The sequence below is a fragment of the Coenobita brevimanus genome, chromosome 103 (assembly GCF_032717465.1).
Source record: "Coenobita brevimanus isolate Jiangsu-jjx chromosome 103, ASM3271746v2, whole genome shotgun sequence".
Taxonomy (NCBI): domain Eukaryota; kingdom Metazoa; phylum Arthropoda; class Malacostraca; order Decapoda; family Coenobitidae; genus Coenobita; species Coenobita brevimanus.
In genome coordinates, this window is record NC_137056.1 from 10525554 (window position 1) to 10546664 (window position 21111).

At 42.8% G+C, this 21111-nt stretch overlaps 1 protein-coding gene across 1 annotated transcript in view; it reads left to right on the forward strand.

The window, feature by feature from the left end:
- Positions 1-1392: 1392 nt before the first annotated feature.
- Mob2 (MOB kinase activator 2) overlaps positions 1393-21111 on the forward strand; it is a 52953-nt gene continuing 33234 nt past the window's right edge. Inside the window, exons 1-2 of the mRNA XM_080284807.1 lie at positions 1393-1949; positions 6183-6346. Coding sequence (XP_080140933.1) covers positions 1393-1949; positions 6183-6346 — 721 coding nt within the window. The remainder of the gene's footprint in view (positions 1950-6182; positions 6347-21111) is intronic.

Genomic DNA, 21111 nt, shown 5'->3' on the forward strand with positions numbered 1-21111 from the left:
CACACACACACACACACACACACACACACACACACACACCGTACATAGAATTGATAAAACTCACATTGTTAAGTATTTAGGCCACCAAACACACCGCTACGCACACACACCTACGTACGTACATGCAGTCCACTTAAAAAACTTGCACATACACAATCTCTCTCTCTCTCTCTCTCTCTCTCTCTCTCTCTCTTTCTCTCTCAACAAAAACAAACAAACACCCTATGTGAAAGTTACCTACGAGTGGGAAGTCCGTGTGCCACATCCTGGGTGAATGGTGGTAGTTGTGGTGGTTGTGAATGGTGGTAGTTGTGGTGGTTGTGAATGGTGGTAGTTGTGGTGGTTGTGAATGGTGGTAGTTGTGGTGGTTGTGAATGGTGGTAGTTGTGGTGGTTGTGAATGGTGGTAGTTATGGTGGTTGTGAATGGTGGTAGTTGTAGTTGCTGTGAATGGTGGTGGCTGAGTGGTGGTAATTGCTGTTAGTGGTGGTAGTTGTGGTTGCACATGCGATATCGATTTTAATAGCACTAGAAGTATTAATTGTAGTGATAATTGCTGTAGTTTGGGATATTATTATAGATGAGGCTAAGTGGAAAATTGTGCTGTGAATGTACTGTGATGCAAAGGTACACAGTAGTTTGAGTAAAGGAGGGTGAGAGGATAGGATGATGTGGTGGTAGTGGTGGGTGTGGTAGGAATGGGCGTTGTGGTGGTGCTTGTAGTAGGAATGATTTGTTCTGGTGGGAATGGTAATTGAGCTAGGAATTAAGGTGGTAGTGGGATGATGTTTGGGGTAAGATGTTGGATGTTGTAGGTAAGGAGGTTGTGGCAGGAATAATGGTTGTGGTGGGAATTGTGGTTGTGGTAGAATTGATGGTCGTAGTAAAGAAGGTGGTTGATGAAAAAAAATAGTATGGTAGAAATGATTTAAGAATGGTATGAATGAGGTTTGTGGTAGGAAGTGTGGTAGGAGTGAATGGCAGGAGAGGCGGTAGGAGTGGCCCGACGGGGAGGGGAGGGGAGGGGAATGGGTGGAGGGATGTGGTGGAACCCTGGGACTGGTGAGTGAGTCAGTATGGTGGTGACCGTGGTGGGGTACACATCTCCCTCTCGTTCTCTCTTCCCCCGGTTCACCCACCGTGCCTCCTGTGCTCGCCCGTGTTGTGACCGCTGGCCGGGTGCTGTGTTGTGCTGGATTATCATTGACCCTCGCGACGGACTGCTGTGTGGTGGTAATGGTGATGGTTAATGGTATAGTGGTGTGATCAACGTGTTGTGGTGTGTTGTGGCGTAACAGTATTGTGGTGTTGTGTAGTGTGGTGCCCGGTGACTTGTGTTGTGATGCCCTTGTGGCCGCCCCTCAACCTGGGCCAGGGCAGCTGAACCCCAGGCATGGTTAGCACTTCTGGGGGCCGTGCCCCCTGGCACTCATGGAGCTCCGTCTCCACTTCCACGTCCACCTGCAGCTGGCACTCCGCCTGCACCCCGCAGGGCCTGGGTGCGGGACCTGACCCCCTGGGGGAGGGGGCGGTCTGGGCCAGCCCCGGTGGGGCCTGGTGGGGGCCAGGGCCAGACTCGCCCTGGTCACTTCCCCCTGAATGGACCACTCATACCCCCGCACCTTCCCCCGGGGTATCTTTAGGACGGGCAGTCCGGGGGCGGCGCCCCTCCGTGGTGGCAGCCCTGCTGGCCCCGGAGCTGCCTAGGTGCCATGGTGCGCTGCGCCCCATCACGGACCCACCCCGAGTACCTCAGGTGGACATAGGTGCCTTTCAGCGGTACTATGAGGGCAGCGTGGTGGGGTGCGGGGCGGGGGTGGGAGCCGGGACGGGGTGTGATGCGGGGCGGGGTCGGGGGTGCCTGTCGTTGGCTTCACCCACGAAGCTGGAGGGGTTGGTCAAGCTCTTCGCTCAGTCCTTACACCTCGTACTGGCCGCCATGTGCTCAAGGTTAGCTCACAACACATCCCCTTCTGTGTTTCTCCCAACTGTGTGTGTGTGTGTGTGTGTGTGTGTGTGTGTGTGTGTGTGTGTGCGCGCGCGCATTTTATTTCACGTGTACCGACAGTGACACAAATATGACGGACCTGAACTGGTACCTCTTGCCTGTTTCACTTTTATCATCCTTTAAAATCAAGCAATATTACTGAGGCACCATACTTGTTTTACCGTAACTTGGCCCAGATTTTCGTCCTTTTGTAGCTCATTTCACTTAGCTCGGTGCCAGAAAAAGCTAACTCTACGATTCTGTATCCATTCTTCGTGACTAGCTCATATTCTAATGTTAATTTATAATGCAACTCAGCAGTCAAGATGGAAAGATGACAATTCTAGGCCAAGTTAGAGTGAAAATACCTTGAATGAACGGAGTACCTTGATGCCGTGGCTTTAATCTCCTAAGCACACACACACACACACACACACACACACACACACACACACACACACACACACACACACACACACACACACACACACACACACACCGCTCGCTGGTGCAGTGGTAACGTTCCCGCTTGCCAACTGGTGGACGGGAGTTCGCGCCTCGCTCAGGTTGCGAAAAGTTTCACTGACGAAGTGGGTGGTTACTGTCCCCCTTGAGCAAGGGGACGGGTGTGTGCGTGTGTGAAGGTCACAGCCTTGCCCTTAGATCGGACTATATGAGCTCTCAGCTCCCTTCCGGGAGGGTAAAAGCTGACAATCACGACCATCAAGTGATCCTGACCGACCCGGTGAATTTCACACACACACACACACACACACACACACACACACACACACACACACACACACACACACTGCCATAACCCGAATTCGCGTCGTAGATGGCTACAGTAGTAATTAGAGAATTTCAGTGAAGAAGGTCTGTCACCTGGTATTTCATCACCCCAGCGACATTAGGTCAGAAGCCAACAATGCAACCATTTATTGTTTTCTTCAACTTTTATGCAAGAGCGTATTTTGTAGGAGCCTTGTTCAGAATATTTCGCCCCCAGCTCACTCGTCTACTTTCCTTTACTGCCCACCCCTGAACTTTGGGGAGCTGGCTTTAGTGCTATTCTAACAGGGTAAAAAATGAGGTGTACAACAGATGTCATTGTGGTTGAAAATCAAAACAGCGATCACTACGACCTGTGATTAGACAAAAGCTATGCTTAGCTGCTACTAGGAACAGGTTGCCTCAAAAAAGTGACCATGGATAAAAACTGTAGAACAGCTCAACAAGACCAGTCTGCCTCTAGAACTGTGACTTTGGGTTTAAACTGTATGACAGTCACCACTAGGAACAGGTTGCCTCGGAATGTGTGATTGTGGGGTGAAAATTGCATCAGGGTTGAATAGTTTGCCTCTAACATTGTGACTGCCGGTAAAAATTGCACCACAGCCACCACTAGGAACAGGTTGCATCAGAAAGTGTATCAAGGCACCATGTTTTTTCTTTTTTTACGTATCAGCCTTTTTCCTTGGTTTACATTGAATCGGGAAATCAGTCACATGGTTCTGCCTATGCCTTTGAGAGTAGGCTGCAAAATTACTTTTGAAACAAGTGCTGGGCGGTGGGACTCTTTCATATCCGGTACGGTACTTACTATGACGAGGGATTCTTTAGCAGGTAAATACGGATCTGGATTGTAAATCTGCAGTTCTTTTTCGTAGTCTGAGGGAATGTGTAGTGCATCCCGTATCATTGTTTGTAATTGTCCCCTACCGCAAAACATTGCTTGAGAAGTTTGGGAAGCCCCGGCACTTGTTCCTTCTAAAATTTACATCCTCATTATTAGGTCTTCCTTCGTCTCCTTCCTTCCTTCCGATGTGATTGCAAACCTCACAGTATGCTCTCCTTGTCATTACTTTAATTTCATACCACTCCCTCCACTGTAGTCCATTATTTCATCCTACGCCACCCTCACATGCGCTGTAGTGATGTAGTGTTTGCTGGTGTGCGATGTGGTGTGTTGGTGTGTGGTGTACCGTGTGATGTGCTCTCAACTGTCATGTGCTAGGGTGGTGTGGCATGGGAGTGATGTGATGTGAAACATGGTGTGGTGTGGTATGAAGGGTGTTTTAGTGTGATGTACAAGTACTGTGATGTGGTGCACATTGTTTTGGTGTGAAAAGAGCTGTGTGGTATGGAGGGGGATGTGGTTTGGTATGAAGGATATTTTGTTATGTGGTGTGGTGCATTGTGCTATAATGTGATGTGGTGTATTGTGCTGCGTTGTAGAATGGCGTATTGTGTTGTGCTGTAGAATGGTGTATTGTGTTGTGCTGTGGTGTCGTCATGTGTTGTGCTGTGGTATGGTGTATTGTTGTGATGTGGTGTCATGTGCTGTGCTGTGCTGTGGTGTATTGTGTTGTGCTGTGATGTCGTCGTGTGTTGTGCTGTGGTATGGTGTATTGTGTTGTGATGTGGTTTGGTGTGGTGTGTGTACTGCATTGTGTTGTGATGTGGTGGTGTGTATTATGTTGTATTATGTTGCCTAAAAGCTTGCATCCCAGAAATTAGAAGGCCTGAATGATGAGTGAACGAATTTATGGTCAATTTCACCGGCATTCTCGTGATAGTTCTCCCACTTTTATTGCTTTTCTTTTCATATGTCTGGCTCCTACCCACAGTATTTATTAGTCGGAAAAGTATGGGGGTGATGATGATGATGATTTAACCCTTTCAGTCTGAGTACGCCATTTTTTACTCTATCCCTGCTGATGCCAACAGGTAATTTTATTTAACTTGGAGGATTCTGGTAGCGTTTAAGTTAATGAAGGCTGTATCTAACCTCTTCAGAAAGTCTCCCTTAACTTGACTGCAAGAACATAATATGAAAGTATGTCATAGGGCTGAAGAGGTTAAGTTGCTTTGTATGAAGGTGTGCTGTGAGTTACTGGTGTTGCAAGGACGTGACGGGGTGAGAGTGGTAGTGTGGTGTGGTAGTGTGTGATGTAGTGTAGGATAGTGTATTGTTGCTGGAGTATTGTTGGGTTTGTTGTGATGTAGTAGACAGTGGTATATTGTAATGTGAGATTAAGTATACTGCAATTTAGTGCAATGTAGTGTTGTCTATAATTGGCATGTTTTCATTTGACGGAAGTGGGCCACTCCCACAACTTGAATATTAAATCGAGTTTGCTTGAAATTCGATGAGCCTTAGGTACCGGGTCTAGAGTAATAGTGAATCTCTTTGGTGATAAGTCAGATCAACTCTTCTGTCTACCTACAGTACATTTACCACCATCTGGAGCGAAGGGAGTTCGTGAAGCTACAACAAACGCGCTACAGTATGGTGCAATATCGTGTAGTTGGTTTTGATACAGCATAGTGTAGGAATGTAGTATGTTTTAATTGTAATGAGTTTATACAAGCTTACATAGCTAGGTCGTCAGGTGGAGTAGCCTACAGAACTCTCCAAACAAAGTGAAATCCCGCGGGCCCCGTGTTTGATTCCGGCCTGTGGCTGGGATTAAGTTATCATGTTTTCTTTCAGTCATTACAATGTGTAGTATACAGTAGGTGGGTAATATGGATTGTGTGTATAATAGTTGAGTAGTGTAGGATAGTGTGTAGTGTCGTGTCGTGTAGTTGTGTGGTATAGAATAGTGTGTAGTGTTGCTGATGTGTATCCTGTTGTGTGATGTGATATTTTTCAGTGCAGCCAACTCGAACAGGTCCTGACGAAGGGTACTCGTATATAGGAAGGCGATGTTTTGGGAGCATATGTGTGGTGAAGTGTGGTGTAATGCGATGAAGTGTAATTTTCACGTACTTTACCTGTTTCTGGATCCTTCCTTACCCCGTGTTTAGGTGGGAATAAAGATCTAGATTTTGATGATGATTACGGTGATGATTATGATGCGCCGTGGTGTAAGGAAGTATAACCTGTGATGACGAAAGGTGTTACATTACCGGATGCCCGTGTTAAAGGAAGTGTGGATGTAACAGTGTAGTGCAGTGCGGTTTAGGTCACTGTTATCTAGTGTAGTGTAGGGTACTGAAGTCTAGTGTTTTTTCATCATAGTGTCCTTCATTGTAGTGTAATATAATGAAATTCATTGTAGTGCGACATACTATAATACTGTATGATATGGTGTAATAAACTGTAACTTGCACGAACGAATGATTTATTTTAGTGTGATGTGCTACGGTGTAATAATATCTCAAATACTAACTAAAACTTTGCATTACAGGAAGGCCCGGCGGAGGGAGCGTGAGTGTTCAACAGCGCCGGAGCAGGAACACAAACTATATCTGGAGGAGGCGGTACTAGAGAGGAAGATCCCAGAGACAGACCTACGCCAGCTGGTGGACCTACCGCCAGGCCTGGGCTACGAAGAGTGGCTCGCCTCGCATAGTAAGTACTGGTATTGGTAGTGTTGGCTTTTCTTGTTTTTATAATCTACTTCTCTCTTTCTCCCACCCCCTCCCTCTCTCTCTCTCTCTCTCTCTCTCTCTCTCTCTCTCTCTCTCTCTCTCTCTCTCTCTCTCTCTCTCACACACACACACACACACACACACACAAACCTATCTATCTATGTACTTAACTGTTTGTCAGTCTAATTATATAATTAGACAGACAAACAGGCCGTCGGTCGAAAGTCTTTCACTAATTACATACTATAGCCAGTATCGATTGTCACCGACTAGGGGATGCGGATGTGAAAAATAACCGCGGATACTGAAGCGGATACGGATATATTGTTGGACCGGTTTCAGCCACACCAGTTGAGATGTGCTGTCAGGGTGTGGCCAGTGCGCAGAGAAGACTGGCCAAGCACATGAATACTAGACGTAGGTTATTTATTAGGCCGCAGTACCTACACATCTGTCCATCCATCTAGATCCAGACGCCTTAATCTTAGAGAGGGTGGCCACTCATGCAAATCGCCTCCATGTCACCCATCCTCCACCATCAGGTTACCCTCCCTACACAGCTCACCACCCTCGTGTATAAACCTCTCCAACCCATCCGTCCACATCATCCTCGGTCTCCCCCTCCTCCTCCCCCCTTCATATTCACATGCACTCTCTTGGTTAGTCTTCTAGCCATCTTGTGACACTTCTAACATTTTCTAGCACATCCTATCTTGAATGCTTAGTTAGAAAAGTAGATTAATACTAAATTATAATGCTAATCCCGAAGAAGTGCAATGAAAAGGATGTAGAGCCATAGTATTGCCTTTTTCTTCCACAGTCGTACGTGAAATAAGCAGTAAAAGGACGAAATTCTCTGCCAGAGATAAAGAAGAGCATAATATACACCCGACACTGGGAGCTTGATAATTTGAGCCTGGCCAGTGTTATCCATAGCAACCAATCAACCATACACGTTCCCTAGCAACTCACCACCCAGGCCCGTGCACCCGTCTTCTGAGGAGGCACTCTAACATTTCTTCCTTAGTGATTTATTTTACACGACACCTCACCACTGTCTTCCTTAGCGATTTATTTTACACGACACCTCACCACTGTATTCCCTAGCGATTTATTTTACACGACACCTCACCACTGTCTTTTTTTAATAACTCCCAACGCACATTCCATAAATAGCACATAAATTATTATTAACGCGGTAAATGCACTATTGGACTGATAAAAAAGTGAAGTTATATAGCCTCCTTAGTTCAAAAGATTATTAGCCTAGTATTTTACCTTTTTTACCTTAACCTGGCCCAAATTTTCGTCCGTTTGCAGCTTATATCATGTAGGTGAGTGGCAGAAAAAAAAAAAGTGCTGTGACTCTGCATACTTTCCATAATGCTTCCTCGTGACTAGCATCATCCTTTACCAGTGTTTGTCTATTGTTGCAACTCAGCATTCAAGGTGGAGAGATGGCAATTTAAGGCCTAGTTAGAGTAAAAAGAGTATATTGCTTGCCTGTCTTGAAATTTATAGACCCCAGACCCACTGTACCACCGGCCTTCTGCTGCAGTTTATACAGGTCAGCGGAAGCACTACCGGTAACTAAGCTGCTTTGAAAATTTATGCACAGGTATCGTGAACAGTGATTAACGTTCATGCATTTGCCACCAGCCTGACTAGGGTATTATTTCGTCAGTATATATAGTGGAAATAAGATTACCGCTTTCATTGTGGTAAAGTGTGTGTGTAAGTGAGCGCAAATTGATATGTTACACTTGAAAATAAGGCCTAGTAACAGTAAATTACATAAAACTACCCTCTCTTCGTTGAATTTTTATCCAGTTTATAGGATGGAAGTAAGGATACCACTGTTTTTGTTCTACATTCTGTGCAGATAAATAACAGTAATTATGCTACGCGCGACATTCGTGAAGCATGAACATAATGTAAGAATCATGCACTTGCTGCCAACCTCAGTAGAGCGGACATTTATGCAGCATTTATTGTCAGAGCAACAGCACTCGTGTATAGTAAGAACAAGTTAGTGTATTATACTCCTTTCACACTAACTTTGTCCAGGTTGTCGTCCTGTTGCTTCCTACTTCACGCAGTTCAGTGACAGGAAAAAACAATTCTGTGACACTGCATCATTTCCACATCACTTCTTCGTGACTGGCATCATATTTTAGTGTTAATCTTTTAAAGTAACTCAGCATTCAGGCTGGAGGGATGGTAATATTAAGCCAAATTAGTGTCAGAAGAATATGGTTAACCCTTTGAATCCTAGGGCACTATTTTCCTACTCATGCTACACCCTGACGAGTTCATGAAACCTTGGGGAATCCTCTCGCTGTGACGGGATTAGATGCAGCCTCCATTAAATCCCTACACTGTGAAAAGCCCCCCACCCCTCCGTGCAAAAAAAAAAAAAAAAAAATCGTCAGGTGGCAGCAAGGGTAAACGAAAAATGCGTCAGGGGATAGAAGGGTTAAGGGAGTTTGTTGGGGGGGGGGGAAAATAGGCGTTTTTATATATATTTTCTTTTGCTGTTGTTTTAGGGATGCTACCCCCTTACATCAGAGAGAGGGGGGAGGGGAGACCACAAAGAGAGAGAGGGAGAGAGAGACTTCCACCTCTTACCCAACTCGTCCTTTACATTCATTGACTTGTGGTGGTGGTGGAAAGGTGTGTGGGGGAGAGGAAGCGTGTCTCCTCCACAGGCAGTCATATAGTAGGTGTGCCTGTGATGCCAAGGTCGGTGTGCAAGTGACGCCCATATCCCATCTTTAATGTGGGACCGTACCGTGGAGGAGCAGGGATTGACCGTCTCTCTCTCTCTCTCTCTCTCTCAACTTTGGATACAGGTTAGGAAGTCCCAGGTCTCGCTTCAAGGTGTGCGAGCTTAACCCTTTCCCTGCGATGACATGCTCTTTTTTTTTTAAATTAATTTATTGTTTATCAAGCGACTAGACAATTATTCAAACTTGTATGGTGAAGGGGTTAACGATAGCTTGTATTTAACCCTTCCAGTATGTAGTTTATTTTCACAGTTGTATGTAGTCGTCTGAAAATGGAAAAAAAAATAAGTATATAGTGCGTCATCGTGGTGGAGAGGTTAACCCTTCTAGTACAGTGTCTTCATTTATCGTAGCTAAGGAAAATCTCTAGTGTTGCAGGAGGTAGTGGGGGCCTTTTCTAATCCCTCTAGATCGAAAATTATCTCCTAAGCTGAATGGAATCGTCTGGAAATTGAAAGGTGTTTAAAACGTCATGGAAGTGATATGGGTGTTAATATGTGCTGAACTGATACTGTTACTACTACGTTCTTTGACTACTCAGCTGTCTAGATAATCACATTGCAGTTCTGAGTTTTATGTACAGTGGTTATTAGAACTGAACTGATACTATTAGTCTTGCATTGACTACCCAGCTATTTAGATAAGCACGTTTCAGTTATGAGTATTTATTTGCAGAGGTCATTAGAGCATGGGCGGAACAGTTAATGAGAAAGGTGTTTATGTGTAAAGGTCATAGCCACACAGACGGAACAAACGGAGCCTTGAGTTCCGTGTTGAAATGTCAAGGTTAGCGTAGTACATTATTGATAAATCCCTTCAGCCGGAGAACGTAATTTATTTATTGGTTTTGCTATACAGGCGATGTTATTCACTTTTGGAGAGAATTTTTGAACTGAAAGCGCTACCTATACCTACTCTTCACAAGCTAAATGGAAATAAATTGAATAAAATCCTGTGGAGGTAACAAGAACAAAATTACCTGCGGTGCAGCCTCTGACATTGGTTTTATCTGTATGTCTGTATGCCTGTCATCTACCTGTTTATCCATCTACTATCTGCCTGTGTCTGTATATAGAGAGATAGCAGTAGATATGTATGTAGGTTTGCATAGGGATCTCCAGGCGTTTCGGGCTACGCTGTACACTGCAACCATTCCTCATCCCACGACACCCACCCTCACGCACTGGCTTGCCCCACCTTTTCGTCCATCTTGTCACCCCACCATATTGTTGCCGCATCACACCTGTTTAGAATATTACATTTATCCTGAAATTATTTGCACACCTATGTTACTGGACTACTTTCATGCGTTGACGTGTTTCTTTAGAATTATCGTTGCTGCTAGGAGATCAGTGAATGAGTTTAGGAGACCGTATTGTAGTGAGTGAGTTACTGAAGGCTGTATATGACTTCTCTATCTCAGAAAGTCTCACAGCGCTGATTATAATTGTGTGTAGGTAGCAGAATTATAATAGACATCATCACGTGTATAACCGCGGAAGCCTGAACACATACGTAACATATTCAGATGGACACAGATCATTTACCACTGAAAAACACGTTAGATGTAGACCCTAACACTTCCTATAATTGAACAGAGATGGAAAAATAAATGAGCATGTTTTTAGTGTGACCTTTGGAGGAGTGAGGCAAGGTGTGATGTGGTGTTTACAGTAGTGTCACAGCCGGCCGTGTTCTGTGCTGTGGTGCTGCTGTTCGCCCCTGTAACACAATACACACCCCAAATAACACGGAAGGTGATGAGGGAGGAGGGGGGGGGGTAAAGGGTGGACGTGGGTGTGCGTTTGGGTGAGGGTTTTGTGTGTGTGTGTGTGTGTGTGTGTGTGTGTGTGTGTGTGTGTGTGTGTGTGAGAGAGAGAGAGAGAGAGAGAGAGATTAAGTGCACATTTAAGTTTATGTGTTTGGCTTTGATGTGTGATTTCATGTATGTTTTTATGTTTATGCACGACCATGCGTTGCGGTGGCTTGTGTTGTCCATAAAAAACGTACACAAATCGCTGTGGATCTTTCCGGTCCCTGGGTCTAGCATAACTTAAACAGAACGTGTGTGATTTATGGATGTATGCGGTTTGGCCTGCGTGTGTGTGTGTGTGTGTGTGTGTGTGTGTGTGTGTGTGTGTGTGTGTGTGTGTGTGTGTGTGTGTGTGTGTGTGTGTGAGAGAGAGAGAGAGAGAGAGAGTTGCGTGAGTGGCTGTGTGTGAGTATTTCAGCGGTAGGCCAACACACTTTTCTCTCTAATGGACAACCTTGACCCTCTCAATACACCACGCCGCACACCACCTGTACCACCTCTTGTGAAACCACTGTGTGCTCATATACCGAGGAGAGTCACTCAGAGTCGCTACGGTGAGCCAGACACTGGATAGACAAGTGGGTGGATGAAGAGATGAAGGTGAGAGAGTCGCTAGGTTGAGTCAAGCATTGGGATAGTCATTGGGAGAGTCAATGAAGAGGTGTAGGGGTCATAATATTGAAGTTAAAGCGGCTCCTATACTCATTTTACGGTAACTTGGTCCAAAATTGATACCTTCTCACCTTGAATTGAGAGTTGTAAGAATTGACTGACACAAGATTATGATGCAGGTCACAAAGAAGTGGTATGTAAAGTATGTAAGAATTGACTGACACTAGATTATGATGCAGGTCACAAAGAAGTGGTGTGTAAAGTATGTAAGAATAGACTGACACTAGATTATGATGCAGGTCACAAAGAAGTGGTGTGTAAAGTATGTAGAGCAGTAGCATTGTCTCTCTGCCATAAGTCTACGTGAATTCAGCTGCAAAAGGACGAGAACCTGTGCCAAGTTAGAATAAAAGCAGTATAGTTCATGTCTGCAAGCGGCTCGCCCATATTCTTTTGTATGTCATTTATACTCTTCATGTTATTAGAAATCAAATAATAACAGAAAAAAAAATAAATACGATAAATTGTGCCAAGTAAATCAGTAAGGAATATTTGCTGGAAAGCCACCTAAGCGAACGGAGTGCAGCCACATTTAAGTTAGTGGACATTAGAAGGTGATAAGAGTAGGTGAAGAAACGTGATATGAGTTAATAAGGAGGGAAGAAACAGGTGTCAGTAAGTCGTGTCCATAAATCATAGTTCGTTCACTCTAACTTGGCGGAGATTTTCGTTCTTTTGTAGTTATTCACCGTAGTTCACTTAGACAATATAGCGCCACTACATCCTTTCCATAGCAGTTCTTCCTGACCAGCACCATATTCTAATGTTAATCCTTCGGTACAGCTCAGCATTCAAGGTGGAGAGATGACAGTTTTAGACCAAGAAGACAAAGTGTAGTGTTTGTGTGTGTGTGTGTAGTGGGGAGGGGGGGGGGAATAGGTTACTTAGGGAAGAGGTATGAGAAATGTCACTTTTGTAGAGAGTTGTAAGGACAGTGATGTGAAACTGGTTGGAGCAGTGGAGAGGGAGGGAGGGGGGATACGTATATTTTTAGTCAGTAATTACGTGTTGGGTAATGGCGGTGAGGTGAGGGGAGGAAGCCGGCCCAACTTTGCTAGGGCACAAAAATTCGCGACTCACAAGTTTTCGTGGAACTGAAGTTCACGTCTCTCTCTGTCTGTCTGTCTGTCTCTCTCTCTCTCTCTCTCATAATTTTTCGTCCAGTGTCGTTTATAATCTTGAAGTTACTGAAATCTGTAAGAACGACAAGGAAAACACAAGAACAGAATAATGATTGATTTTATTTTTGTGAGAAAGAGCAAGGAAATAAGGTGGACGAAGTTGGTGAGGCTAAAGAATTGACAGGATCGCGCTGGCTGGGTAATGTACTTCAGAAGCGTATGCAGAGGGTGGATGTTAGAACATAAGAACATAAGAAGAGAGGATAACTGCAGTAGGCCGGTTGGCCCATGCTAGGCAGCTCCTAGAAGAGTAACTGAACTACTAGAATGAGATAAGGATAGCAAAGAAGAAGGCTCTCCCCCGCCCTCCAAACCCTCCAGCCGAAGCCGGCAGGAAAAAGTCAGAAAGAACACCACGCCGTATAGAAAAACTGGCGTGGACATTTTACAGGAAAGTGTGAAAGGAGAATAGAGACTATCATAGTGTAACCTGAAAAGAAAATTTTTTTGAATTAGTATTGGTTATAAGATTTTCTTTATTCTATATCCACCCCTTATTTGTCATATGCTTATCTAGCCTATGCTTGAAACTCTCAATGGAAGAGGCAGCAACTACTTTACTAGGTAGCTTATTCCATTCGTCTACTACTCTATTACCAAACCAATTTCTACCGATTTCCTTACTGAAACGGAATTTTTCTAGTTTGAAACCATTATTTCTAGTTCTATCCTGTATGCTCACTTTAAGTACCTTGCTAATATCTCCCTTATTTATACCATTCATCCACTTAAACACCTCAATTAAGTCTCCCCTTACTCTACGCCTCTCTAGCGAATGCAGACTTAGTCTTTTCAGTCTGTCTTCATATGACAGGTTCCGGACGTCATGTATCATTTTAGTCATTCTTCTCTGTACATTTTCTAACGAATTAATATCCATTCTATAGTAAGGACACCAGAATTGTACTGCGTAGTCTAAATGTGGCCTTACTAATGCTAGATAAAGTTTTAGTATTACTTTAGACGATCTATTGCTCACGCTTCTCGAAATAAATCCTAGGACCCTATTTGCTTTATTTCTCGCATTAATACACTGTTGCCTAGGTTTAAGGTCGTTACTAATCATAACTCCTAGATCTCTCTCGCATTCCGATTTGCTAATTTCTTTGTTATCTAAGCTGTATTTAGTATCTCCAATGGTCTTGCCTACGTTAAGTACTTTACATTTTTCAACGTTAAATTCCATTTGCCAAGTTTTAGACCATTTGGACAATGTATCGAGGTCTTTCTGTAAGTTATGGCAATCGTCGGTCGAGTTAATGATACGCCCTATTTTTGTATCGTCGGCAAATTTGCTGATGCTGCTATTGACTCCTAAGTCTAGATCATTTATATATATGATAAATAATAAGGGACCGAGTACTGAACCCTGTGGTACACCGCTAGTTACTAATCCCCAGTCCGACTTAGTTCCATTTATTAATACTCTCTGCTTTCGTCCTTTCAGCCAGGATTCTATCCATTTTAAGATATCGCCGTCTATACCGTGTGCTCGAACCTTTCTAACTAACCTTTCGTGTGGGACCCTATCAAAAGCTTTACTAAAGTCCAGATAAATAACATCGTAAGCTTTATCGCTATCTACTGCCTCATAGACCTCCGAGTAGAATGACAACAAATTTGTGAGGCAGGATCGTCCTTGCCTGAATCCGTGCTGACTTTCGTTTATAAGATTAAATCTTTCTAAGTGTTCTCTAATCTTATTTGCCAAAATTGACTCTAACATTTTTCCTACTATTGACGTTAGACTTATCGGACGATAATTCGACGCAGCTGTTTTATCACCCTTTTTAAAGATGGGCACTACGTTTGCGGTTTTCCACGCCTCTGGAACTTCTCCTGAACTTAAAGAGTCATTAAATAACGTTAAAAGTGGCTGACATAATTCTTCTTTGGTTTCTTTTATAATTTTTGCATATATATCGTCCGGACCTGGCGATTTTTGAGGTTTTAACTTATTAATTTCTTTCAATACGTCCTCCTTACTAATGGTTATTTTACTAAGAATATTTTCCGTATTCTCATGGTAAATATTTGCTGCTTGAGGGACCAGGCTTAGATTTTCCTTGGTGAATACTGATATGAAATAATTATTTAAGATGGAGCACATTTCTTTATCTTCACTGGTAATGTCACCTGATTCTGTTCTGAGTGGTCCTATCCTGTCTTTATTTTTCGTTCGGTACATTTGATAAAAACCCTTGGGGTTTTCTTTTGATTCACTGGCAACCTTAATTTCATAACTTCTCTTTGCTTTTCTTATCTCCCTCTTTACTTCTCTATTTAAAATTGTGTACCGGTTACGTAAGTTATACCGGTTACTGTTGGTGTGGTTCTTGTCAGTGAGGATGTTGGTGATAGTTCTCCCTCGTACATACTTTTTCCATATTTGTAGATGATGATGGTGGTGGGTGGTGGTGATGATTGTGGTGGTGGTGGTGGTAGATGATGGTGGTGGTGGTGATGATGGTGGCGGGTGGTGATGGATGATTCTGGTGGTGATGGTAGATGATGATGATGATAGTGGTGATGGTGATGATACCCTGACTCCCAATCCCAGTTTCAGTTACATCGATTCAAGCAAGCTGTTTAGCATTGCGACCGAGACCACAGCTCAATGAAATGGCCTGAAGTTGCAAACTAGGAAGGCTGGTGTTGATATAACCAAAAACTTTCTCACCTTTTCCGTTGTAAATGAATGAAAAAAAAAAAAAATCTCCAGGAATATGGTCGAGAGCAGTACCATAAGTATTTTTTAAGTCTAGACACACGGTAAATCATGATGCGGGGGAATTGTGTACATAGGAAAATAAACGCGTGCACTTGTATATTATGTGTAATGCTTACGAATGAGTTGTTGTTTCTGGGAAGGAGAGGGTAGAGCGGCGATCCCTGATCTGATTTTGATCTGACCTTGCCTGACTACTGTAAATCTCCTGTGCCAGGTGTGTGTAGCTTCTTTACCAGCGTACACTTATTTCGCTTATCCTTGTTGTTCTTACGGAACATGATACAGTGAAGGGCGTTTGTAACGTAATGTACACAAGAACAAGTATATGGCTGTGCGTCCGTGTTATTCATGTATGGATGTGTATTTACGAATGCATACAGTATATAGCTATGTATGGTTTGATGTATATGCACGTCCAGGTATTTTACGTAGGCCTACATGGACTTATGCGTTTATGTGCACATGCAGTAGTGTACACATACAGTACATGCATACGTAACTGTGAGTATACTGACTATATAGGCTACTCGCACTATGTACTAGACTTACACTGCAGATTGTACATACGCATGTATGCACACTCGCATCAAAAGTCGTGTTGACTTCTGCTTTTCTCTCTGTGCACTATGAAAACCAGTGTGGTGAATCCTCAGCAACAGACACTGTTGACTTCATTTAGCCTCAGATCAGTGCCATTAGCATCGTTTGCTGCAGGTCCAAAACACTGATTTAAAAATCCTTGGAGAGACAGGCACGAGACGCGACAGAGGTCTTGATGCCGACTGTAGAGTACGGTACTGTACATATCTCCTGTAGTTGAACAAAGTCTTACGAATTTATGTGAACGGTGTATCTGTGCTCTCTCTCTCTCGTTGGTTGTTTCCCGCAATATTTAGCAGTTTTATATCTTTTTAGCGGGATATTTTTGGAGTCAGGAGTCTGCGGGTCGGTGGTTGTGGTTGGGAAATAGGGAAACCATCTCTGCTTGGAGTGGGCTAGGGTTGAAGGAGGGGAGGCGGCAAGGATGCAGGGAAGTCTCAAGGGTACGTGGATTAGATCTGAGCCAGAGATTAGGGACCTGTGGCTGTATTCATAAACTTTCCTGAACTTAGACTGTGTAAAAGATTGCTATTTTGTACTATTACACTCAAACGGCTACCAAACACTTGATACAAACCAAAGCGAAATACGCGATGTAGCAAAATGATTCCTGATTACGCTTAACTGCTATTGAACCTTGTGCACATTAGAAATTAGTTAAAATCCATTACAGATACGCCCCACTTTAGCCCACCCACTATACAAGTCGCCTTCTTTGAGGTTCCCGGACCATTCAGTAGTGCTGTGCAGCTGTACCTGAACCACTGGGATTCTGGGAATAAAGCGAGTAGCTGGGACTTTAGTGTCTGTACAAGAAAGAATACCAGGATCAGGGCACAACAGAGGTGAAACGTGTATTCAGCTTGGCAAGTACAATAACTATCATCATCATCATCATCATCATTAGTCATCAAGACCTTTCCCCTCCACAGGCTCCACAAACCTCCCCAAGACCGAATAAAATCGTCCTGCTGTAGTTGTAATGCGTCAAGGAGAGGCTGTTAATCTTACTGAAAGGGTTATTGAAAACAGTGCCTGTACCCCTTCACTACTGGAGGCCTTCTCTGACGTGGATATATACTTATGGCGGTAGTAAGAATAACATTAGGTGGCCACCAATTCGAGGGGCTAGATTTCATTTCACTTAATTCACATTGACATTTGACCGGTGACCTTCCTATTCGAACTTGACTTGAATTTGCCAGTAGCTACCCACATAAAAAAAAAAAAAAAAGGTGTCTGGGTCAAGTATTCTGATGTTAAAACCCTGACAGATGGGAAGAAAAAAATCCTAATAAACACGTAGGCAGTAACTTCAGATTAACAGAAAACTTCCCATTTACGCCACACTGCATCAATATAACTAATACAAAGTCGACATTAGCAAACCTCTTAGCCATACTAGGTGTGCTGTGTATTGCATTTTTGCCCACACCAGATGATTATATGCATCTCAGCTAATCCCCTGGAATGGATTAGCAGTAATTTCCGTAAAATGGAGAGAGAGAGAGAGAGAGAGAGAGAGAGAGAGAGAGAGAGAGAGAGAGAGAGAGAGAGATTTATCGAGTGGAGGGCAGATGGAGTCGCCTGATGATGGCTTTGGGGAACACACACACACACACACACGCACACACACACACACACACACACACACACACACACACACACACACACACACACACACACATATGGGGGCAGGGGCGAGGCTAGGAGCGGTGAAAACAAATATGACGTCAAGAAAAAGATGTCAAGGTTACAGAAGAAATAGATATCGATTTACCGTTTAGTATTGGGTGGATTTTTTATTTATTAATTTATTTTATTGTTTTTAGTATATCTTTTTGAGGATACACAGATTTTTGTTAGGTCCATTATACTGGTAACTACATAGGGATTGTGATAGATGAGAATTTTTTTGTGTAATATAATTTTTAGGAAGATTCACATAGAGAGAGAGAGAGAGAGCGTTTAGAAGTTTTTATTGACATCTTTTGCCATTACACATGTCAACACAAACTTACGTATAGATGAAAGTCACAAAAATACCAGGTAATATTGTAGTCATCGTCAGCTTTTCTTCCCACGGTGGTTGTGTGGGTAGTGCGCGTAAAATGGTGTGTGTGTGTGTGTGTGTGTGTGTGTGTGTGTGTGTGTGTGTGTGTGTGTGTGTGTGTGTGTGTGTGTGTGTGTGTGTGTGTGTGGAATCAGCACATTGGCTGGAGCGAGTGAATTATGGAGTGGTGTCGCACAGCATCTGCGAGTTGCTTTTTTTCTTTTTTTTTCGGTTTTTAGGAACGGCTCGGTCCGTCTGTCTCCACTAGATCACAAATTTTTCGAACGATACCGGAGGTGCTTCACTCCAGTAGACATTAGCAGCTTTAGCGAAACTATACCACACCTCACTACATTACACTACGCAACACCGCACAACATCACCCTTCCGCATCACACCCCACACCACGCCAAATCACCCTCCCTCATCACACCACACAACAAGGACATTAACTGAAGGTCCCTGAGGCTTCCGCATCCGACACTTTTATTTATTCTTCGTAGTGCCATGTAGTAACTGAACCCCAGAATATCATTGCAAGTTGGTCCCAAGCATCACTGGAGTATGTATGCGCTTTAACCTTTTAGCTGTGAAATACCTACTTTGCTTTTCGGGGCTAGTTTTCGAAGTGGAGGAGAGATATTTTCATTAGTCAGCCGCTTTACAACACCAGAGCCTTCCAGAATTAAATGGAATTGTATGTGGAATGATAAGTATAAACGTCGTTGTAGTGGGTTTTAATCCTTCACCGAAATATCAGTAACGATCTTATTCCCTGTTGCCTTGGGATTCTGTGCAACCTTGGATAAAACTCTTCTGATCCAGGATTTAATAATGTAACTGTTTATTTATTTATTTTTCCTGTTTTAGCATCAGTTTTTCTTTTTAATTCTTCGTGAAACCACGTGTTTTAAGCGGCTTTATTAAGAGTAAAACATCGGGAAGTGGCCTGTAGATTATTATTTTTTTTACACAAGCTTAGATACTTTTTTTTTTTTTTTTAGTGACACCAGATGCTTTTATTAGACTGTAGAAATTAACACAGTCCTTTTTCACTAGCCTAAGTACGGTAAAGGACGTTATTATTATTATTATTATTATTATTATGCTAAGACGTCTATATATATCATTGCTGTAGGAATTAACCAGTTCACTCCGATGGCTTATTTTGTGTTCTGTTATTGCCACCACCAGACGATTTATTGAGCCTTAGAGAGAGAGAGAGAGATTTGCAGGCGTTAGATATGGCCTACATTAACCCTTTGAGTTCGAGACGGTTTCCCAGGCGAAAGAAAATCGTCCGAATCAGGCCCGTAATTTTCAACAGAATTTTTTGGGGGCTAGACCAAAATGTATATACCTCCGTACTACAAACTTGAAATTAAATTGGAGCGCTTAAGTTTGCAGACCATCCGATATTTTTCAGTTTGAATCGACCTGAAAGTTGATGTTTAATGAGGCATGTATGTTTAGTGATGGTGGTGGGTGTTTAAATAAAAGGCTTCTCTTTCTGCCAATGCAACCTTTAAGTTCAAACTTTGAATTAGTGTAATAATTTGGCCATTTTACATTTTTGTTGCACTATGCTGCACTTCTACCAAGATTGTTCTTTAACGCCTGCGGTAGAATTCAGGTTGAAATATACCGCCTTGCCTCTATTCTTATGGAAATGATAAAATAATCAGTATCTAAGTATTATTACGATTTAGTTTATGATCAGCTTGGATCAGATTTAGAATTATTCGATCAGACACACGTAGATTTGTTTGAATTTTCAACAGAACTACTCAGAGTTTTTCTTCCTCTTTTATTTTCAAGTTCAGCCTTATAAGCCCTCAATCTCAGTTGAAGTTTTGACAAATTAATATATAGAACACATTGGGGGGGGGCTATAGCCCCCTAGTCCCCCCAACAATTACGGTCCTGCGAATATTATACTAACGCCATCGCAGTGAAGAGGTTAGTCTTTTTTCTGGTATTGTGTTATCGTGGGAAGATTCTCTCTCTCTCTCTCTCTCTCTCTCTCTCTCTCTCTCTCTCTCTCCATCTGTCTAGCGTGGGAAGGTATTTGGTTATATTTGCTGGTGTTATTTGGAAAAATGAAAAAACATTATATTGTGAATGATTTGCGTTTGGTTTTCTTTGAGTATTTTGACCAGAGAATGTGTGTGTGTGTGTGTGTGTGTGTGTGTGTGTGTGTGTGTGTGTGTGTGTGTGTGTAGCATGATTTGGCGGGTTGGAATTGAGATGCATTTGAGTAACATGACGGTGGGAAATTGAAGTGTCAGACATATATAAAAAATGGCACTTTTGGTACGTTTCCAAAAAATGCTGGGAATGTGTTATATAAATAAATTGGATTTGAGTAATGTGTTTGGTAATAAAAACAAAAAGAAAAGAAAAAGAATAAACAGCGAGTTCAATAATCTTGTAACCTTCTAACACTAACTTTTATTATATATTGTATTTCATTATATTCTTTTATCTTAATCTATATTATACTTTATTTTTGTGTATTGTAATTTATTCTACTTTATTTGATTTTATTTTATTGCTCTCACCATACATTTTTACTCATCACAACTAGGGTATCAATCAGCGAAGGGGTTCACTAACACTATATATAAACCCCCTTATTTCCGAGAATCTCTCCCCGTTACTAAATAAAATCGTTTGAAAGCAACAAGAAAAAATACAAAACTGCGCCATCAAAGAAAGGGGTTAGGCCCGATGACGCCTTATTCTCTCTCTCTCTCTCTCTCTCTCTGTTTTCATTTTGTTCCAACTGCCTCCAGAAAGTTTGACTCATACTAGGGGATACACCACCTCTAATAGTGAAGAGATAAGAAACAGACGCGAGAAGTATCCTGAAAGCTGAATAAAATCGTCTGCTGGTGGTAAGACAGCTG